A 23,598-nucleotide genomic window follows, 5' to 3' on the forward strand; every position below is an offset into this window, starting at 1 on the left:
TCGGGGGTGAGTGCACTAACGTGCCTGGAGGCCGTTTTAATGAGTGTTTGCTGGAAAACGAAAAATACAAGAAGGAGTCTGCAAGAAGGATTTGTACGTTTTCACTGTGGAGGAGTTTGCGTAAGTCGTGGTAAATCATTTTCTCCAGTGTGTACGTTACACATGCTAATTTTTAAAATCGTATTATTTTGCTAGCTAGCAAACTCGCGGGATAAATGATTGAAATGCACTCAGTGTGATGCAATATGGTGCCGCTATTCTAACAGTTAGTTATTGCAGGGTAATTTCTGGAATATGCTGTGAATTTAACCAAGATTACACAGCAGTAGCAGTAATGCGAGTTACTTCCCCAAAGTGAAAGCTTTAAACGTTAGCCCGATGCTTAACTAGCCAACTCAAGCTTTCTGATTGAAGGCTAAAAGCAGCGTTGTCACCAAGTAAACAGAATATTGATTATATTTTGGTGTATTGCTGCAGTTTTTTCAAGTATTAACTTGGTGCTTTTGGCAACCTTAGGGGGAAATAATGGTAATATGACTGATCCATATGGACACAAAGAATGTAGACTTTTTTGTGCTACCGAAATTCCGTGGCTTTCATTCAAAATCAGTTTATCGTTAAACAACTTGAAGATTATAATGGCTTCAAACTCACATTGAGGCCTGTGGGGCACTATCAGCCACTGAAACAGTAGACAAATGAATATTTCATACCTTAAGGCTGCCTGTTTATTTAAGGGAGATGAACAATACATTATAATTGTATATAATAATATCACAGATGATAGATTAAATAGGTTTTTGATAGATGCTTGTGCATTGTTAAAGTCTTATATGTTGAATTGATCTGAGTATGTCATCTGTTCAAAGCCTCTCCCAGTCAGTGCTGTTCTCTATGCCTGTCTTACTCTACATGATATTTTTTAACATCAGCATGCTAAAGGACTTGTTTGGAAGAGACTGCTATTTTATACGCTAAAATATGTTTTTCTTCTGGGCCAAGTTGGTGAAAGCACTTTATTATCCTCTAATAGATTTTTTTAAATGCTTGGTCATGGTAGTACCCAAAACTAGCTGCATCAGGTACTTCCCTGTGTATTTGGAGAGGATCAGAAGTCCCAGGAATAAAAAAGCAACTAATTATTTATCTGCACAGCCGTACAAGTGGCTGACTGCTAGTTTGTTCCTCTGAGGCCGTGTCCTAGTCAGTGTGTCTCGCTAGATTTCTCTCTCTTCTGTTAATTGAGCGTTTTTGTTTGTTTTGTGCAGTTCTGGTTAATAAGTGAAATTAATAAAAGCCGCAGAAATATTTTCATTGCATTTCTGTTTGTTCTGTACTTGCAAACTGTCAGTTCAGAAGAAAATGTAGCTGCTGTTTGCCAACAAACTCAGTTCCTTTGCCTGATAATTTACTTCAAAAAAATGCCTACATATATATTTATAAGCTGAGTTATTATATAGCTGAATAATTATATCTTTCAATTCATAACTAATAATGTTTTATTTTAAATTTGTGTCTTTTAGCTTCTTCTGCTTATTATTGTTATCCATCCATTTTCTTCTGCTTATCAAGGGCTGGTTTAGCCGGGCAGCAGCCTAAGCAGAGAAGCCCACATCTCCCTCTCCCCAGCCACCTCCTCCACTTCTTCTGGGATAACACCAAGACATCCTCAGGCCAGCTGAGAGATATAGCCTCTCCAGAGTGTCCTAGGTCTGCCCTGGGCCTCTTTCTCCTTTTCTCATCAGCCTCTCTTCAACGTGTAGGAATAGCAGCTCTACTCTGAGCCCCTTTTGAGTAACTGAACTCCTCAGCCTGTCTTTAAGGGAGAGGCAACACCCTTAGAGAAAGCTCGTGTTTTTCATCTGTCAGTCCTCTGCTCACCTGTCCCCAAACTCGTAAACAAGAGAAGATTAAAGTCCTCCGCTTGATGCTGCAAGTCATTGTTTTTTATTGTCTTTTTCTTAATATATTCAGATAATTCTAAAAATATATGTACAACAGTTTGTTTATGCAGTCAGCATTTGTATATATACAGCAGTATTCTCAAACAAGCAACAGTGAACGCACCTGTGTGAGGCAAATTCCACAATCACAGTTCAATCAGTCCCCCCACCCTGACACTTTTTTCCACATTAAGTGAGGAAATGGAATTAAATCTGACACATCTTTATCTTTTTTGGACATATCAACATATCTTTTTAAGGTTAAGAGAATATGGTCATCAGATTGGAGAAGCTGAACAATCAGAGCTGTGATAATGATATTTAAGGATATTTAAGGTGTGTTGACTGGTTCATAACGTCAGCTCATGTGAGAAAACATCCCATGCTAAAAGTTGCTGCTAGCTGCTGGTTGATGGTGAATTTATTGTGTGTTTCCACAGTCTGTACAGATGAAGAGTAGCAGAGCTGGAGATGAGGCAGGAGGAAAAGTTGACTCAATTCAATTTCAGTTTATTTATATAGCGTTAATCTCAACAACAGTCACCTCAAGACACTTTATACTGCAAGGTGGAGGCCCTATTGTAATACAGAGAAAACGAAATGATCAAAACAAGCCCTTTTGAGCGAGCACTTGGTGACTGTGGGAAGGAAAAACACCATTTTAACTGGAAGAAACTTCCAGTAGAAGCAGGTATAGGGAGGGGCAGCCTCTGAGGACTGGTTGGGGTTGAGGGGAGGGAGAAAGGACAAAGGACACGCTGTGGAAGAGAGCCAATCTATGAGCTGTTCATTCAGTTTGTAGTTTAGCTTGACTCCATGACGTTTCTGAACTAATGCTTTGCTCAATTAATGTTGCAATGAATTATGGGTGGATTTTACTGATATTCTATCTTTATGTTGTCACCAAACAGATCTACAGATTTAGGATTAGCTACAGGCTCCTCTACCCCTGCTAGCCCTTCTGTCCGGCCCAGGATGGCGCCCCTGGTGCCCCCTCATAAGGTCCAGCAGTCCTACTGTCCATCCAACAGCTCCTTCTCCCCTCTTACAGCCCCTATGGGAGCTCCATCTGTGGTGGCTACAGGCCTTACAGCTACAGCTACGGTGGCGGCTACAGCCTGGGAGGATACAGACACACACCTCACCTTGAGGACGTCCCCCCAGCAGTTTTGTGCAGCAGGCTGAAGAGATGGAACAGCAAGCACTCACATATTCATATGAGTACATTTAGTTGTTTTGAGAGGTGTACTCAACACAGGACAGTGGCTGCAGGTGCTAATTGTTTTGAGTTCAAAGTAATTAAGGCTGCTGTTGCAAAGTTTGATAATAGAATCTGAAGCTGGTAATGTTCAGGGCTGCAGTACACGTGTAAAGATGAGTCTGCTTGTATGACATCATATGTGCCTTTGTGTAACTCGGTGGTAAATAAATTGGGTACCATAGCTCCATATGCCATTAGTTACTTTACAAGTGTAAGGAAAAGTAGAAGGACTTGTTTTTGGTTAAGACCAGTTAAAATGATGAATGTCTTTCATTCAGTTTCCTTGCTTGGTTTAGAGTACTAACTGGGCGAGCGAGGAGGACGACCACGTGGTGGCCAGAGGAGAATATGACTTTACAGCTGCTTCTCAGGAGGAGCTTTCTATGCAAGCTGGAGAGATGCTCAACCTCGCTCCTAAAGGTGATGAGCTTTTTACTGGCTGCGGGACATTTGATTCTGAGTGCTTTGACCCAAAACCTTCTATTTTTGTTTTCCTTATCTTAGAAATAACAGATGAGGGCTCTTCTTTTGTGTGTGCGTGCCCCATGTTTACAACTATCTCCCTCGTGTTTAGAGCTACAGCCCCGTGTGCGTGGCTGGCTCCTGGCCAGCGTGGACGGTGAGACCACCGGCTCGTCCCAGCAAACTACGTTAAGATCCTCAGCAAGAGAAGAGACCGCCGGGCCACAGATGTGGAGAGGTTCGTTCAGGCCCAGCAGGCGAACACGCAGGCACCCCAAACAACCTCAGCTGCACAAATCTGTGTCTCTCCTGCAGCCCATAAACGTACAGCATCTACCCGCATCATGTACAGTACATGAATGACCCGTCTCGTCAGATTCATTAGGCTCAGCTGTGTCCCCCTCCTGTGTGCAGTTTCCTCGTTTCCCTCTGTGTGTATTTATAGTCAGTGTTGGGAAGGTTACTTTTAAAATGTATTCCATTACAGAATACAGAATACATGTCCCAAAATGTATTCTGTAACGTATTCCGTTACGTTACGCAATGAGAGTAACGTATTCTGAATACTTTGGATTACTTAATATATTATCATGCTGTTTACAACTACATGAATGTACTATTGCTGTGATTTATTACTGTTACTGAAGATCCGCGGCTCCGAACCGTAGTAAAGGGACCTCTGACTAATACGGTGGGTTCTGCGTCGGGCTCGTAGCCGAAAACTAGCTTTACTTTGTTGTCTGAGTCAACTTTGCTAGCGAGAAACAGAGAGAGGCGTTGAAAGGCTGCTCCAACGGAACTTATTGTTTCAGAGGAAAACACGAACACAGTGTACAGTCGAGTCTTAATAGCTTACTTACAGCTGGGCTCGTCAGGCACTCTTCTTGACTGCAGTGGTTATTATTATATTTACATGCTTCCAGCTCCCGTTTTTTTCTTTTCCTCGTACTTTTTCTTTCTCTCCCTCCCTCGCTCACAGACACATAACGTGTATGGCAGTCCATTCTCCCTGCAGCACGGACTACACTGCCTATGATGCTACATTCTTTAGAGCTATACCTGTAGCATTCTGCCTATTAGCTTAGCACAACAACAACACAAAAGGCCTCTCTCACCCAGGAAACACGCAGAGCGAGAGCGTCACCCTGTAACCATGGCAACCGTAACGCTGCCGCCTGGAACAACAGAACGTAGCTGTCAGACAAAACCCAAACAGTCCTGACCCGCCACAATATGAAACAGGAAAATACCGCCGTGTAATCCATTTATTTCAACAAAGTAACTGTATTCTAAATACCACCTTTTTAAACGGTAACTGTAACGGAATACAGTTACTCATATTTTGTATTTTAAATACATAACGGCGGTACATGTATTCCCGTTACTCCCCAACACTTTTTATAGTAGTGATGGCCAAACAAAGCTTTCTGAAGCTTGTGTTGAAAAACGATTCATTACTGGAAGCTTTTTAACACAGTCCTCTGTGGTGACATCTGGTGGTCAAAAATATGAAGAGCAGCTTGAATCTACAAAAATACTGAACTGCTTCATTATGATTGCCCACTCTGCAGAGTGGAATTCACAATTCACAATTGGACGTCACTGATCACGTGACTGTGGCCAAACGAATCAAGCATCGACAGAGTGCTTCTGAAGCGGTGTGTTGGTGTTTTTGACACACGCGCCGCAGCGTCAGCTTCAAGCGGGCCATCACTAATTTATAGCATTCGTCCTCTTGTGTGCGTTACTGGTCCGTCTGTGTTCCTCCATGCTGTTTTTCCTGCTTGTCATCCTTCGTGTTTTAACTCCATTCCCTCGTGTCCAGGTTTCTTATTTGGTTCTCAGCTTTCCCAGTTTAGGTTTTCCTAGTTTTGTTTCTCGCCTCCCTCGCCTTTGTTTGTATGTCACTCTCCATAAATAAAGCTCACTCACATCAGCAGTGCCTGCATCTTGGGTCCTCCATTCATTTCTCAACACGCAAACCCTGACATTTATTGTGTAGTTACATACTGCTAGGAAGTGCTGACAAAATATGAAATTATGATGCTATTTATGTAGAGGCACAGTACCAACACAGAACAGCGGGGACACAGAACCAAAACCTAAGAACTAACAAAGACACATCAAGAAATCAAAGATTAATAAAACAAAACAGAAAACACTGAGCCAGCGACCCAAGACCGTGACATTCAGTTTCTCAAGGAGTAATCAAAGCAAACATTCTTTTCTTTTTATGAATGAGAGATTTCCTTTATGGGTTACGTGATGGTGTAAGTTCCAGCACAGCTCATTTAGTTTGCAGAAGTGCTCCGAGGCCCCTATGAAACACATGATTGAAAGAATCTAATAAATTAGAGGGGTGCAGTAGCTGTAGTATGACTTTTTGTTCTCCTGCTGCATGACGACTTTACTTTTTTCTTTTTTTAGGTGGGAGGAAATTGACATCTCAGTCCATTGTGACGTGCAGATCTTTGACTGGCTTATGAACTCCGTCAGGAGGAACTCAGCAGGAGAGGGAAACAAGGACAAACAAACACGGCTTGGTAAAAAGGAACAAGAACAGAAAAAATCAACATTACACATCCCTGAGCTGTCATTTACACCACCTGTGCCGCTTGATTTATTGGTCACTAAACGTGGTGTGTTTGGTGCGTCACTGGCTGCGTGTTCTGTGTTATTTGTCGGTCGTGGGGTTTGGGCATTGATATTTGACATCACAACAGAGAGACTGGATGTGATGTCAGAACCCTCTAAATCGTGTAATTTACAGATATCTAATTCCAGTGATTTGACTGCATCATTGTGTCTTTGAGTTATGACCCAAACTCTCTTTCAACTTTGTGAATAAATTCACGTCCCCCTGTGACCTCATAATTACACCACAGTTCAGATGGCATGAATGAGTCATGAGGTGACACCAACAGTGACAACATCAGCAGTGACATCACTAAAGTTGCCAGGTGAGTCCATAAATAGAACCCGTGACGTGGAGCAGGTACCGCCGTTTTGGACGATGCTACGACGCAGGTATAGACGCAAACGTGCGAGGTCTTCTCGCCCCGCTCGCAGACGCAGGAGAGCCCACAAGGCCTCGGGTGTCCGCAGACGTGGGAGAAGATACCGTCGCAGACACTAGACAATCTCAATAAACATGTAGGATGAACATCAAAACTGTGGTCCAATCAAGTTTCTTTTAGATAATATATGTTGTTGTTGTTTTGTGTGTGTTTGTTATCAATGTTGTGAAAAAAGTTAAGCTTAGTAAGCCATCAAGCACTGATTACTCGTAGAAGAGCACCAATAGGAGACAGAACTAATTAGAAGGTGTTATTATTCAGTCTGTACATCAAATAGAAGGCACTAACCACAAGGTGATCTTCAGTGCATCTCTGTGTGAATGTGAACAGGGCGAGAAGACCCCCACTGACTGCATGTCTTTAGACTGTGGGAGGAAGCTGGAGAGAACATGCAGACTCCACACAAAGACCCCGGCCTGATGGGGTTAGGGTCCTGAGTTTGATACCCTAAACTGAACGCAGGACAGAGGAAGGGATGGGTGATGTTCATGTGTGCCCAGGTGTATGATTTGGCTCTCTGCGGTGACACAGTAAAAAATGTGGCTGTTTGTCTGTGACTGGTTGGCTGCCCCAGCCCTGGCCCTTCATGTATTTCAGTAATGTCTTTTTCTCCCGTCTCCTCCTCTCGTTTACATGTTTTGCCCTTGTGACCCATTCCTTATGTCACGTGTGTTTTCCCCTCCAGCCATCATGTTCTGTTTGTGCTTAGTTATGTCCATGTCTCATCTCTAGTCCTCTTTTCCCTCTGTATGTATTCACAGTGTACGTGTTCCTCGTCGGTTCGTCATGCTAAGTCTGCGTGTCTTATTCCGTCATGTGTCATGTATCACTCCAAATCTCACTGACTTTAACTGATAATAACTGTTTGCTGAGTGTTATGTCTAAAAGGTATTGCACAATCGCCTCTAGTAGAGGATCAGGTTTGTTTTCCACTGATAATGGATTTTAACATGACTCACCAATGATTGTGGAGCACGTCCATGTAGGATCTTATAAATACAACGAGAAAAATTAAATGTTTTAAAATGTTCAAAACTTAATATATTATATTTCTGAAGTATGACGGAAGAAAAAAGTTTCATATTTTAAAAAAATCCAATTTCATATGATCAAATTTATGTCAAAAAGTTCATATTTATTCCTCCTATGTCATGTGTGAGTACTGTACTGTAAATGTCATATATATCAGATGATACTTTAAAACTTTCCTTTTTACTAAAGCATATAGTTAGGGCTGGACCCGGTGACCCTGAATCCTCCCTTAGTTATGCTGCAATAGATGTAGGCTGCCGGGGGATTCCCATGGTGCATTGAGTTTTTCCTTTCCAGTCACCTTTCTCGCTCACTATGTATTAACAGACCTCTCTGCATTGAATCATATCTGTTATTAACCTCTGTCTCTCTTCCACAGCATGTCTTTTATCCTGTCTTCCTTCTCTCACCCCAACTGGTCGCAGCAGATGGCCGCCCCTCCCTGAGCCTGGTTCTGCCGGAGGTTTCTTCCTGTTAAAAGGGAGTTTTTCCTTCCCACTGTCGCCAAAGTGCTTGCTCATATGGGGTCATATGATTGTTGGGTTTTTCTTTGTATCTATGAAGCGCCTTGAGGCGACTTTTGTTGTGATTTGGTGCTATATAAATAAAATTGAATTGAATTGAATACTGATAACCTAATGCTAATAACTATGCAGAGGTCTCTAGGCCTCGACTTTTATTGAGCATGTGAAGTTTGGGGCAGAGTGGACAAAGAAAAGTTTCTCAGCAGGTTCAACAGGTTGCTACAACACAGGCCGATGAAGTATTGCACTCACTCATCCAAACTGGCAAACATGTAACATACACCCTAAGACTGATCCTGCTTTTTACTCCTTTGCTATGATTTAATTTTATATTATGTAGCCTTGGAGACAGTTTGCATAGATTAGAATGTTAGATTCCTCTGATGTCATCAATGCCCGATGTTTTGTTTTAATGTCTTGTGATAGTTCTAAGTGCAGATAAAGTCAGAGTTCAAGTGAGTTTAGTCCAATTTTGATCCAGTTTCTGACATGTGGTCAAAATCTTGGCCGACCTTTACCACACCACGTGCTGTGGGTGTGCGTAAATATCTAGGTGAGTAAATTCTCCTTAACCTGTTAAATTCATCTTAATTTGGGGCTTTTACTTCAGGTGTTTTGATTCAGTAGTAACCAAGTGATCTTTGTACAAACTGCAGACCGCCACACTGATCCCTGGTTCCTCGGGATAGAGGACAGGACGTCAGATGGGCGAATCAAGAGCTCCAAACGGAAAGATTGTGCCACAGAAAGACTGGAAAAAGCTTCCCAAAGAAGCAAGGACAGCAAAAGTCCGGTTGGCCTCAGCCATCTTGTCTTGGAGAAGTGTAAGTGAGACATTCAGAGATTTTTTGTTTTATAGTTATTGATCATCTGTAGGCCTGTGTGGAGTTCAGAGGTCTAATTGGTTTTGGTTTTTGCAGCTGCTTTCAGAAAGAAGAGCAGCAAAGGAAAGTCAAGCAGCGATGGAACAAAACAACCACGCAGTAAAAAGAGCAAGACATCAAGCTCACAGGAGGAGGCCAGCTGCTCTGTCTATGAGTCAGATACACAAAGCACATACAAAAATCACACTAAAGGTAAGAAGTACATAGGTAAGTTCACACCACACCTGCAGCGATAGAGCCTCTTTCCCAGGCTCTCAGAGTTTAGCTGGTATCCAGCTGGGGTGGCTGTAGCTCAGGAGGTAGAGCAGGTCACCTACTGATCGGAAGGTTGGTGGTTCGATCCTTGGCTCCTCCAGTCTGCATGTCAAGTATCCTTGGGCAAGATACTAACCCCAAGTTGCTCTCCGATGCGTCCATCGGAGTATGAATGTGTGTGAATGTAGTTAGATAGCACTAAGTATAGATAAAGTGCTTGTGAGAATGGGTGTGATTGGGTGAATGTGGCATGTTGTATAGAGCGCTTTGAGTACTCCGAGAGAGTAGAAAAGCGCTATATAAGAATCAGTCCATTTACCATATCCATCTGCTAATCACTAGAAAGCTTCTAACAAAGACTGTATGAATGTGTATATTGAGGCAAAGTCAGCTTTCCTACATACAACTAATCACAACCCCTGTGTTTGTTTTGTCTCTCTGTAGAGGACTTTGAAGAAAAATACGAAGAGCAGGATAAGCTGGGTGAAAGAGGCTTTGGGACTGTCTTCTTTGGAAAACGCAGAGAAGACAATTTCCCAGTATGGCTTCTTATGTGTGCACTTTACAATTATTCTAGCTCCTCCTGTTCTCTTTTTCTAAAACACATTTTCTCTGTAATGCAGGTGGTGATTAAGCATGTTGCTCAGTTTTTAGTCAGCTACCTACCAGTGGTAAGAAATGTTTGTCTTTTTCCGTTGTTTTCCCCCAACGTGAACCTCAAACAGCCTAATGTTTGAACACTGACCTTGATGTTCTGTTTCTCAAGCTTCTTAATGGTAAAATGACCGAGATTCCCAAGAAGGTGGCATTGCTAATAAAAGTGGGGGCAGGACCAGAGGCTACGAGCAGCAATGTGACGCCCGCTTAAAACGACTGGTATGACTTGGAAGACGAACTCATTATGGTCTTTGAAAGGCCAAAAAAACAGACTTGGAAGCCTACCTGGCAAACAGAAGAACCTTTGTGCACGAGAGGGAGGTTAAGGTCAGCGAGTGGCAAGATAACATATATGGCAAACTTTAATGGATAATGTAAATCTGATTATTTGAACGTATTTTTCATTTGTTCTTTCAGGTCATAATGAGACAGCTGGTACATGCAGCCGCTGAAATGCAATCCAAGGGTGTCTTCCATCGAGACATTAAGCCAGACAATATTGTGTGTGACACATCGCCTGATCATCCAGCATTTCTATGTGTCAAATTCATCGATTTTGGTATTGGAGTCCCTTTTAGACCAGAAGCAGTCACACAAAGAAATGGTAGGTCATCAGCCTCACTGTTTAAATGTCCTTGCCTGCCCACACACTTAGAGTCCACATGAATTCCTTACCATGAATAATTACTCTCTGGATTTTAGGGACCAAATTAGCGGCTGTAAACTGGCAGGACTTTAATGCCACCACAGCAGATTGCATCACAGTTTTGCAGCTGGGTGCGGTGATGGATTGGCTGGTACGTCACATCATCCCTGAGGACAACAACACATCTGAGATGCACACTGACATTTCAGAGGGTAAGCTGAATGTTAATTCTTTAACCTGTCACATTACAAAAACTTGAAGAAAACCCCCAACGAAACCAAATTCCAAGAAATCCAAACATGGAAATGTTTGCAGACACATGTGATTATGCGTAGAGGTCCACCCTACCAGCCAGCCTCAGGACTCCATGCATGCACACATTAATGCACATACATCGGCACACATTCTAGCATTGATATTTGACATCACAGAAGAAAGACGAGTCCTGTATTGATATTTGATGTCAAATATCAATACAGGACTCGTCTTTCTTCTGTGATGTCAAATATCAATCCCAGTCAGTCAGGCCAGAGCTGAAATCACCAGAAAGTGCCGATGAGAGTGGCTTGATGACAAACTGTGTGACCTATATGACAGCAAGCTGAATGCCTTATATGCAGTGATGGGAATTACGGCACTACAAGTAATGGCGTTACTAACGGTGTTGCTTTTCAAGTAACGAGTAATCTAACTAATTACTATTTCTATTGTTACAACGCCGTTTCCATTACTAGCAAGAACTTCTTCCTGCTCTTGCTCTTGACGAAGGCGGTCGCACTTTTCTCCTCTCCTCCTCCTCCTCTCCCTTAGCTTCCCTGCTTAGCCTCTTGTGTCCTTGTCTAGTCTCGTGTTTTTTGTATTACTTGCCCTGGAACACTCTCTCACAGTCTGCTCTCTAAAACCTAAAAGAGGAATTCTGGATTTGATCTGGGCTTGGTTGAGCCTGAGTACTGAAGATATCTGCCTATTCTGAACCATGGTAACAGGGTTCTGGCTGATCGGTACGGTGGCCCCTAGAGACAAAGCACGTACAAACTCCAAAACACTTGCAAACTCCAAAACACTTGCAAACTCCAAAACACGTACAAACTCCAAAACACGTACAAACTCCAAAACACTTGCAAACTCCAAAACACTTGCAAACTCCAAAACACTTGCAAAATCCAAAACACTTGCAAACTCCAAAACACTTGCAAAATCCAAAACACATGCAAACTCCAAAGCACATGCAAAATGCAAAACACCTGCAAACTCCAAAACACTTGCAAAATCCAAAACACTTGCAAACTCCAAAACACTTGCAAAATCCAAAACACTTGCAAAATCCAAAACACTTGCAAACTCCAAAACACCTGCAAAATCCAAAACACTTGCAAAATCCAAAACACATGCAAACTCCAAAGCACATGCAAACTCCAAAGCACATGCAAACTCCAAAACACTTGCAAAATCCAAAACACTTGCAAACTCCAAAACACTTGCAAAATCCAAAACACATGCAAACTCCAAAACACATGATAATTCCAAAACCCAACGGAAGTGCTCCAGGACGCTAGGGGCAGTGTTGAGCTCGATTTGCAAAATAAACGGCAAGTTTGTCTGTATGGGACGGTCTAGTCTCTGTCGCGCTTACCAGGTTGCCTAGCAACCATGATACTAACCGCTGGAAACGTGTCATACAACTTTGTTTGACAGAAATGAAGGAGAACATATTTTGTTCATTTGTTTGTTTGTTTCTACATGAGCTTTGTGTGATTTGATAAGTATCTGAGGCTGAGACCACAGGACAAGTAACACATGATTTTTGGGCTTCATTTCTGGACTGAAAAGTTATTTAAGATTAGTTAATAAATAACAATTAGCTAATGTGTTCCATGAGACTAAAGTCATATCACTTTGGTAATGTAAATATAATATGGCCAATATTATAGTTATTATATTAATCATTATTAGTTATTACAGCAGTGAACATGAACTCTGTGTCAAATACTGAGCTTCAGTACAGATTCAAGTTGCAGTTATTTATATGTCTTATCACCTTAAATCTTCACTCAAAGACAAGTATCTTTGACAGTCCAACATTCCTTCAGTATGTTGGCATTACTAAATTTGGCTCATTGCTTACATATATTTATACAAGCTGGATAACTGTTTCTGATAAAATGAAGAGTAGACTGATATATTAAATATTCCTTTATTGGGTAAGAAAATCAGACCATGTCATAACTGCTTTAAGTCATACAGAATAGATATCAGAGCCTTAAACAAGCTGACTTCTGCTAAATGGGTCAAACTGGGCAGAAAGTATACAAACATCCTTATAGAATATGATGTAACACTATAGATCAACTTAGCTCAGAATATAAACAATTACAGCAATATGATGCAACAAACAGAGCAGTGCTACTAATCCAAAATACTCAAAGCTTCATAGAACTGAAACAAACATTTATTTTTAGCTCCATTCTGCTGCTGATACATACTTTAGGTTTCTGAACATTAAACTTGTTTCTGCCTTTCATAGTGTGTAACTTGAAGGCCCTGAATACTTTCTCCCACACTGAAAACACTGGAATGATAATATTATTTGAACATTACCTAATAAGACTGATTCAGGACAGACAATTAGTTATGTTAAACTTTTCTAACAGTCCTTCACAAACAGGGAACAGTCTGTCTATTCTCTCCATCTGTCAGCTGCTGCTGGCTCTTCCTCCTCCTCTTCCTCACACACTGCTGAGTTTGTCCTGGTGGATCATCAGGGGTGCAAAGCCTCACAGATGATGTGCAGCAGTGGGTCCCTCAGTCTGTCCTCACTCTGGACACTTGCAGTTGTCACACATGGAAATCAAATGTGTGATAAGCTGCAGGATTCAAACACAAGTGTAACTTATAAATACATGTTCATACTTTTATTACACAATCAGAGAGAAAGAAACAGAGAGAGAGTGCAGGACAGACAGACAGGTGACAGTCTCAGGTGTACACACTGCTACAAAACAGCACCAGAGAAGGAGGATTCAGTGTTTGTGTTATTACAAAAGAGTGTTCCCAGCTGGTACAGTGGACACATGTGTGACTCCTGTGATTAAAGCTTTCAGCTTAACGAGTGAACCGTCAGCTCGTTCAAACACACGTTAAAGTCCGTGTGGCTCGACACCACCGAAAAGAGGCAGCAAAATAACATAGCTAACATTAACAGTGCAGTGAATCCTGCTTGTGCAGTGATATTCAGGACTGCAAACCGTGCAGCATCACTGAATTTCAGTTTGTTGTGTTTGTGGATATATGACTGACTTTAATTATCCATAAAATCATCAGATTCTCTGTAAGAGTAAAGTCAACTATTGAACGGCATATATTTTGAAGTAAAGGCTTTAAAACCAAGGTAGTACAAACATCACTAATGTCACATAACTTTCCCGACATGTGGCCAACAGTAATGTTTTAATGTTCTTCATTATAAAAACATTCGCGCATAAATAAGTGACATAATATTCAGTACTTACTTCTGAAAGTTTACTCTTCGGCGGCTCCGCTTCCGCCGTTTTTTTTCCACACCACCGCCGCGCTATGAAATCTGGGATATGTTGGGCCATGAAGGCTACACCGACCCATCCTTAAAATTCAGGGAAATGAAGGACGCATTTGAGGGCCGCATTTCGAGCAGCCTTTGAATTGGGACAGCCTTCGTCATGTCGCTGTGACGTAATAGGCCTTAAAATGCGGCCTTTAAGGCTGCTGACCCTGAATTGGGATACAGTCCAAATCCGGTCATTGGTACTTCCTGGCTTGTGTAGTTACTAGGTAACAAAAGCTCAACACTGCCCCTAGCATCCTGGAGCACTTCTGTTGTGTTTTGGAATTTGCATGTATTTTGGGGTTTGCATGTGTTTTGGAGTTTGCAAGTGCTTTGTCTCTAGGGGCCACCGTAGGATTGAACCCATGACCTTGGCGTTATTAGCACCACGCTCTGACCAGCTGAGCTAACCAGCCTACAACATGTGAGTAACCAATCCTTTTGTTGACTAATATACCAAAAAAGAGGGTGGAAGAACTGTTAAGAACACAAGAGAAATGTGTGTTTACAAGAAATTACTTCAAGCTGTACCAATCGAAGTCAACTCTTGGAAGCTCCTACTGATCAGAAGCCACCTATGCAGTTCAGCTGATGAACAATGTGGCTGGAGAAACTTTAGTAGACTAAAATATGAAAACAGTCGAAAGCACTGTGTTTCCTAATGAAAATGAAAATGCTTCAAGTATAGCGGCATGGCTGTTTTTTGAACAAACTCCAACACATGCCTTCAACGGGAAGTGAAACAGAGCACACTGGATCTTTTCCAGGTGGAGTTCCACCAACAGCATGCTTCCAAGTCGTGATTTTTTCACCCGTGTCGCTTGAGGTCATGGCATGTTATTGACTTTCTATGGTTGCTTCTAAGCCAATATGACTCGAGCCTGGCACTGATAAGGCCAAGTTCATGGCTTCAGTCCCCAACCTGGCCATTCGAGCCTCGTTTGAGAACTCGTAGAGTCTCTGTTGAAGGACATTGAAATTGACAACAGCGTAGCTATTTTGGATGACATAAAGGATCCGAGGTCGGCCTGCTGCGAACAAACTGGGAACGCATGCCTGCTCCTCAAGTACTCACAACCAACCATGAAGGGACTCGAACCCTCAATCTTCTGATCCGAAGTTAGACGCCTTGTCCGTTGGGCCACGTGGTTTGGCCGAAGTTCCCACTTTTCATGAATGTTCGTTTGAGTCTGTTTGAGCCAACTGCTGGTGTTGGGTTGGTAACGTGGCTGGTGGATATTGCTTGATTGTTGCTTGAAATAATTGATTGTTGCTTGAAATAAGTGCATGCCACAGCATTTCTCTCATGTATCACGCTCTTAAAAACGTAGTCCTACCTGCCACATGCACAGTGGATCCACCCACTAAGCCAGAGTATCATCTGCCAATGGAGGTCATAAAGCTTACGTGGCCCGATCTGTCACCTGAAAGTTGGCAGAGGTTTTTTTCTTGGATCCCACCAAACAAAAACCACCATCTACCATGAGACAGCACCTTGGACAGCTGCTGGAACGGCCAGTATGGGGATTGAACCCATGACTTTGGCATTATTAGCACCACGCTCTGACCAGCTGAGCTAACCGGCCTACAACTTGTGCCTAAACCGACCCCTTTTTTTTTTGTCTATTATACCAAAAAAGAGTGTGGAAGAACTGTTAAGAACACAAGAGAAATGTGTGTTTACAAGAAATTACTTCAACATAGTGGGAAAAAAAAGTCTTCTGTTGACTTACAAAAAACGCTTTAAGAAGAAATTTGCCACAAAACAATACATGGTGTGCGTCTTCTAATGTTAGGGTCGATAGGTGTGATATAAAGCAGCAGTTTTTGATGCAGTATGCTATGTCAGACTTTGGAAATGAGTGATTTATCCAGAAAGTAGCTGGAAAAGTGATTTGGAGATTGTAGCTAAGCATGTAATGTATTCATTACCGTGTCATGTGTCAGTGAATTTTGTGGTTTGCTGTCATTTGTAGTTGCGTACATCACACACTTGGAAGTTGGCAGAGGTTTTTTCTTTGAACCCACCAAATAAAATCCACAGTCTATCATGAGACAGCCCCTTGGATGGCTGGTGGAATAGCCAGTATGGGGATTGAACCCATGACCTTGGCGTTATTAGCACCACGCTCTGACCAGCTGAGCTAACTGGCCTACAACATGTGTGTGAACCGATCCTTTTGTTGACTAATATACCAAAAAGAGGGTGGAAGAACTGTTAAGAACACAAGAGAAATGTGTGTTTACAAGAAATTACTTCAAGCTGTACCAATAAAAGCCAACTCTTGGAAGCTCCTACTGATCAGAAGCCACCTATGCAGTTCAGCTGATGAACAATGTGGCTGGAGAAACTAACAAAGTCATACTACTCGTCACTGATTGAAGAAAATAAGAACAACCCCAGGTTTCTCTTCAGCACTGTAGCCAGGCTGACAAAAAGTCAGAGCTCTTTTGAGCCAACCATCCCTTTAACGTTAACTAGTAATGCTTTCATGAACTTCTTCACAAATAAAATTTTTATCATTAGAGAAAAAATTACCAATAATCATCCCACAGATCTAATATTATCTACAGCTACTCTTAGTACCATTGATGTTAAGTTAACTCTTTTTCTCCAATTGATCTTTCTGAGTTAACTTCAATAATTACTTCCTCCAAACCATCAACGTGTCTTTTAGACCCCATTCCTACAAAACTGCTCAAAGAAGTCCTGCCATTAATTAATTCTTCGATCTTAAATATGATCAACCTATCTCTAATAATCGGCTATGTACCACAGGCCTTCAAGGTGGCTGCAGTTAAACCTTTACTCAAAAAGCCATCTCTAGACCCAGCAGTCTTAGCTAATTATAGGCCAATCTCCAACCTTCCTTTCATATCAAAAATCGTTGAAAGAGTAGTTGTCAAACAGCTAACAGATCATCTGCAGAGGAATGGTTTATTTGAAAAGTTTCAGTCAGGTTTCAGAGTTCATCACAGCACAGAAACAGCTTTAGTGAAGGTTACAAATGATCTTCTTATGGCCTCTGACAGTGGACTCATCTCTGTGCTTGTCCTGCTAGACCTTAGTGCAGCATTCGATACTGTTGACCATAATATCCTATTAGAGCGATTAGAACATGCTGTAGGTATTACAGGTACTGCACTGCAGTGGTTTGTATCATATCTATCTAATAGACTCCAATTTGTGCATGTAAATGGAGAGTCCTCTTCACACACTGAGGTTAATTATGGAGTTCCACAGGGTTCAGTGCTAGGACCAATTCTGTTTACATTATACATGCTTCCCCTAGGCAGCATCATTAGAAGACATAGCATACATTTTCACTGCTATGCAGATGACACCCAGCTCTATCTGTCCATGAAGCCAGATAACACACACCAATTAGTTAAACTGCAGGAATGTCTTAAAGACATAAAGACCTGGATGGCCGCTAACGTTCTGCTTCTTAATTCAGATAAAACTGAGGTCATTGTACTCGGCGCTGAAAAGCTTAGAAATATGGTATCTAACCAGATTCTTACTCTGGATGGCATTACCTTGGCCTCCAGTAACACTGTGAGGAACCTTGGAGTCATTTTTGACCAGGATATGTCCTTCAATGCACATATTAAACAAATATGTAAGACTGCGTTCTTCCATTTGCGCAACATCTCTAAAATTAGAAATATCCTGTCTCAGAGTGACGCTGAAAAACTAGTTCATGCATTTATTACTTCCAGGCTGGACAACTGTAATTCATTATTATCAGGATGTCCAAAAAACTCACTGAAAAGCCTTCAGCTAATCCAAAATGCTGCAGCAAGAGTACTGACAGGGACTAGAAAGAGAGAGCATATTTCTCCTGTTTTGGCTTCCCTTCATTGGCTTCCTGTTAAATCCAGAATAGAATTCAAAATCCTGCTCCTCACATACAAGGTCTTAAATAATCAGGCCCCATCTTATCTTAATGACCTTGTAGTACCATATCACCCTATTAGAGCACTTCGCTCCCGCTCTGCAGGCCTACTTGTTGTTCCTAGAGTATTTAAAAGTAGAATGGGAGGGAGAGCCTTCAGTTTTCAGGCCCCTCTTCTGTGGAACCAGCTTCCAGTTTGGATTCGGGAGACAGACACTATCTCTACTTTGAAGATTAGGGTTAAAACTTTCCTTTTTGCTAAAGCATATAGTTAGGGCTGGACCAGGTGACCCTGAATCCTCCCTTAGTTATGCTGCAATAGATGTAGGCTGCCGGGGGATTCCCATGATGCATTGAGTTTTTCCTTTCCAGTCACCTTTCTCGCTCACTATGTATTAACAGACCTCTCTGCATTGAATCATATCTGTTATTAACCTCTTTCTCTCTTCCACAGCATGTCTTTTATCCTGTCTTCCTTCTCTCACCCCAACCGGTCGCAGCAGATGGCCACCCATCCCTGAGCCTGGTTCTGCCGGTGGTTTCTTCCTGTTAAAAGGGAGTTTTTCCTTCCCACTGTCGCCAAAGTGCTTGCTCATAGGGGGTCATATGATTGTTGGGCTTTTCTCTATATCTATGAAGCGCCTTGAGGCGACTTTTGTTGTGATTTGGCGCTATATAAATAAAATTGAATTGAATTGAATTGAATACTTTAGTAGACTAAAATATGAAAACAGTCGAAAGCACTGTGTTTCCTAATGAAAATGCTTCAAGTATAGCGGCATGGCTGTTTTTTGAACAAACTCCAACACATGCCTTCAACGGGGAGTAGAACAGAGCACACTGGATCTTTTCCAGGTGGAGTTCCACCAACAGCATGCTTCCAAGTCGAAATTTTTTCACCCGTGTCGCTTGAGGTCATGGCATGTTATTGACTTTTTCTATGGTTCTTTCTAAGCCAAGATGACTCGAGCCTGGCACTGATAAGGCCAAGTTCATGGCTTCAGTCCCCAACCTGGCCATTCGAGCCTCGTTTGAGAACTCGTAGTCTCTGTTCAAGGACATGAAATTGACAACAGCGTAGCAATTTTGGATGACATAAAGGATCCGAGGTTGGCCTGCTGCGAAAAAACTGGGAACGCATGCCTGCTCCTCAAGGACTCACAACCAACCATGAAGGGACTCGAACCCTCAATCTTCTGATCCGAAGTCAGACGCCTTGTCCGTTAGGCCACGTGGTTTGGCAGAAGTTCCCACTTTTCATGAACGTTCGTTGGAGTCTGTTTGAGCCAACTGCTGGTGTTGGATTGGTCACTTGGCTGGTGGATATTGCTTGATTGTTGCTTGAAATAATTGATTGTTGCTTGAAATAAGTGCATGCCACAGCATTTCTCCCATGTATCACGCTCTTAAAAACGTAGTCCTACCTGCCACATGCACAGTGGATCCACCCACTAAGCCAGAGTATCATCTGCCAATGGAGTTCATAAAGCTTACGTGGCCCGATCTCTCACTGATAAGGCCAAGTTCATGGCTTCCCTAACCTTGCCTTTTGAGCCTCGTTTGAGAACGCGTAGAGTACAGGTGTCGGACTCCGGGCCTCGAGGGCCGGTGTCCTGCAGGTTTTAGATGTGTCCTTGATCCAACACAGCTGATTTAAATGGCTAAATTACCTCCTCAACATGTCTTGAAGTTCTCCAGAGGCCTGGTAATGAACTGATCACTTGATTCAGGTGTGTTGACCCAGGGTGAGATCTAAAACCTGCAGGACACCGGCCCTTGAGGCCTGGAGTTTGACACCCCTGGTGTAGAGTCTCTTTTGAAGGACACAGCCAGGGTCTGCAGCCCACGTCACAGCGACGCGATGAAGGCTGTCCCAATTCAAAGGCTGCTCGAAATGCGGCCCTCAAATGCGTCCTTCATTTCCCTGAATTTTAAGGATGGGTCGCTGTAGCTTTTATGGCCCAACATATCCCAGAGTTCATAGCGCGGCGGTGGTGTAGATAATTTTTAGGAAAAAAATGGAGCGGCCGAAGAGTAAACTTTCAAAAGTAAGTAACGAATATTATGTCACTTATTTATGCGCAAATGTTTAATAATGAAGAACATTAAAACATTACTGTTGGCCACATGTCGGGAAAGCTATGTGACATTAGTGATGTTTGTACTAACTTGGTTTTAAAGCCTTTACTTCAAAATATACGCCATTCAACAGTCGGCCTTAATCTTACAAAGAATGTGATGATTTTATGGATAATTAAAGTCAGTCATATATCCACAAACACAACAAGCTGAAATTCAGTGATGCTGCTCGGTTTGCAGTCCTGAATATCATGGCACAAGCAGGATTCACTGCACTGTTAATGTTAGCTATGTTAAATTGCTGCCTCTGTTCGGTGGTGTCGAGCCACACGGACTTTAACGTGTGTTTGAACGAGCTGACGGTTCACTCGTTACGCTGAAAGAAAGATGCTTAAATCACAGGAGTCACACATGTGTCCACTGTACCAGCTGGGAACTCTTCTTGTTTAGCACTCGTAATAACACAAACACTAAATCCTCCTTCTTTTGTGCTGTTTTGTAGCAGTGTAAACACATGAGACTGTCACCTGTCTGTCTGACCTCCACTCTCTCTCTGTTTCTTTCTCTCTGATTGTGTAATAAAAGTATGAACATGTATTTATAAGTTACACTTGTGTTTGAATCCTGCAGCTTATCACACATTTGATTTCCATGTGTGACAACTGCAAGTGTCCAGAGTGAGGACAGACTGAGGGACCCACTGCTGCACATCATCTGTGAGGCTTTGCACCCCTGATGATCCACCAGGACAAACTCAGCAGTGTGTGAGGAAGAGGAGGAGGAAGAGGAGGAGGAAGAGCCAGCATCAGCTGACAGACGGAGAGAATAGACAGACTGTTCCCTGTTTGTGAAGGACTGCTATAAAAGTTTAGCATAACTATTTGTCTGTCCTGAATCAGTCTTATTAGGTAATGTTCAAATAGTTTTATCATTCCAGTGTTTTCAGTGTGGGAGAAAGTACTCAGGGCCTTCAAGTTACACACTATGAAAGTTTAATATTCAGAAACCTAAAGTATGTATCAGCAGCAGAATGGAGCTAAAAATAAATGTTTGTTTCAGTTCTATGAAGCTGAGTATTTTGGATTAGTAGTACTGCTGTGTTTGTTGCATCATAATGCTGTAATTGTTTATATGCTTTATATATTCTGAGGTAAGTTGATCTATAGTGTTACATCATATTCTATAAGGATGATATGTGTTTGTATACTTTCTGCCCAGTTTGACCCATTTAGTAGAAGTCAGCCAGTTTAAGGCTCTGATATTTATTCTGTATGACTTAAAGCAGTTATGACATGGTATGATTTTCTTACCCAATAAATGAATATTTAATATACTCTTCATTTTATCAGAAACAGTTTTCACAGCTCGTACATTTTCTTTTTACACATATATGTAAGCATTGAGCCAAATTTAGTTATGCAAACATACTGAAGGAACAACATTTGTCTCTTATATATGATACACCTATATATACACTGTCAAAGATACTTCTCTTTGAGTGACGATTTAAGGTGATAAGACATAAATAACCCCAACTTGAATCTGTATTGAAGCTCAGTATTTGACACAGAGTTCATGTTCACTGCTGTAATAGCTAATAATGATTAATATAATAACTATAATATTGGCCATATTATATTTACATTACCAAAGTGATATTACTTTAGTCTCATGAACAACATTAGCTAATTGTTATTTACTAGCTAATTTTAAAATGACCGTTCAGTACAGAAATGAAGGCCAAAAATCATGTTTTACAGTCCTGTCGTCTCAGCCTCAGATACTTATCAAATCACACAAAGATCATGTAGAAACAAACAAACAAATGAACAAAATATGTTCTCCTTCATTTCTGTCAAACAAAATTGTATGACACGTTTCCAGCGGTTAGTAGTTAGTTGGTTGCTAGGGAACCTGGGCAGCGCGACGGAGACTAGACCGTCCCATACAGCCCATGTGTTTGCAACAAACTTGCCGTTTATTTTGCAATTCAAGCTCAACACTGCCCCTAGCGTCCTGGAGCACTTCCGTTGTGTTTTGGAGTTTGTAAGTGTTTTGGAGTTTGTACATGCTTTGTCTCTAGGGGCCACCGTACTACACCTCGTGAAAGACCTACCTGTTGACCACTGGGGGACCACTTCCACGTTGAGGGAACCAAAAGAAAAGAAGTCATCGTGTTGGGAGATGTGACTGGATGGAGACACCTGAAAGCAGTGACTGTGAAAACTCTGAAACAGCCAGAGTACAGTACTGACTTAGAGTATCACCACAGCATCAAACATTTTCATTTCTTTGGCTCTCGGAGGAGGCGGACGCACTTTTTCTCCTCTCCCTTGTCTTCCCTGCTAGTTCTTATGTCCTTGTCTAGTCTCGTGTCTTTTTTGGATTACTTTCCCTGGAACACTCTCTCACAGTCTGTGTCTAAAACCTAAAAGAGAATTATGGATTTGATCAACTGGTCTCTGAATGCTATTGACACCCTTTAACGAGAAGTCTGGGCTCAGGAGAACCTGAGTGCCCTGGAGGTACTTTCCCTGCCGGATACACGATGGATGGGTGGCAGAGGATCGTGTGCCTGGCGGGACTGTCGATCGAGGACGCTGAAGATATCTACCTATTCGGAACCTTGATAACAGGGTTCTTGCTGATCGGAGCTGGCTTGGCCCTGGCTTATCGGAGAATTAAGAGAGCGGAACCGGCTGTTCAAACCCCCACAAGGCTGCCCGCTGGGATTGGAACGAAAGGTGCGACTTCTCAGAAAGGGCTCACTGAAGGCAGCATGGTTAAGAGCTTGGAGGCGCTTACGACTGCAGTGAATGCTCAGAATAACACCTCTGAGCGTATGTATGTTGGATTACATCAGGAAAGAATCAACTCAGAACAACATCTCTGGGCGGAAGCTGGATTACATCTCGGATCAGTTGGTTGCGGTCGTGAGGTCTCAGAATCTGCTATGTGAGCAAAAGAGTGACAAGACCACGGAATCGACGGCTAATAACATCATGGAGAAACTCGCAGCTATTAACGGGAGATTGAGAGACCAGTGTCGGAGTGTTAAAAACAGCTTGAAATTCTCATGAGTTGTTTGCAAAAGAAAACCATCATAATGCGGCTACCCCTTCAGCGCCAGCTGTGGGCTCAAGGCTGGAGCCGAACAAAAACTCCCTGATAACGACTGTGTTGAGTCTGTTCCTTCCCATTCCCTTCAAGGCCACCTGGGTTGGCTGGAAGACTGTTTACTTAGCCTGGTGGGGCGAAGGACACTGTCTCAGCTGAACTCTGGACACGCACACACATAC

General features: G+C 42.2%; 1 protein-coding gene and 2 non-coding genes across 7 annotated transcripts; 1 reads left to right on the plus strand and 2 right to left on the minus strand.

The window, feature by feature from the left end:
- Positions 1 to 21,607, plus strand: LOC148100032 (uncharacterized). Of its 5 annotated transcripts, none has more exons than XM_087850434.1 (12): positions 1 to 120; positions 1,573 to 3,624; positions 3,779 to 3,990; positions 6,094 to 8,852; positions 8,956 to 9,123; positions 9,220 to 9,375; positions 9,883 to 9,977; positions 10,062 to 10,109; positions 10,205 to 10,422; positions 10,513 to 10,699; positions 10,798 to 10,953; positions 20,930 to 21,607. In XM_087850434.1, the coding sequence occupies exons 4-9, from the start codon at positions 8,789 to 8,791 to the stop codon at positions 10,304 to 10,306; spliced, it is 633 nt and encodes a 210-aa protein (XP_087706560.1). In that variant the 5' UTR covers positions 1 to 120; positions 1,573 to 3,624; positions 3,779 to 3,990; positions 6,094 to 8,788; the 3' UTR covers positions 10,307 to 10,422; positions 10,513 to 10,699; positions 10,798 to 10,953; positions 20,930 to 21,607. The 5 variants fall into 5 exon arrangements, with proteins under 5 accessions (XP_087706560.1, XP_087706563.1, XP_087706561.1 ...); XM_087850437.1 differs by having other exon boundaries at positions 2,855 to 3,624; XM_087850435.1 differs by lacking the exon at positions 1 to 120 and having other exon boundaries at positions 136 to 3,215; positions 3,501 to 3,624.
- On the minus strand, positions 15,834 to 15,907 carry trnai-aau (transfer RNA isoleucine (anticodon AAU)). Its single transcript has one exon. It is a non-coding gene; the product is annotated as a tRNA-Ile (tRNA).
- trnai-aau (transfer RNA isoleucine (anticodon AAU)) lies at positions 16,402 to 16,475 on the minus strand. Its single transcript has one exon. It is a non-coding gene; the product is annotated as a tRNA-Ile (tRNA).
- Positions 21,608 to 23,598: the final 1,991 nt, after the last annotated feature.

Source organism: Neolamprologus brichardi, chromosome 13, assembly GCF_056152115.1.
Source record: "Neolamprologus brichardi isolate AB-2024 chromosome 13, ASM5615211v1, whole genome shotgun sequence".
In the NCBI taxonomy this organism is placed as follows: domain Eukaryota; kingdom Metazoa; phylum Chordata; class Actinopteri; order Cichliformes; family Cichlidae; genus Neolamprologus; species Neolamprologus brichardi.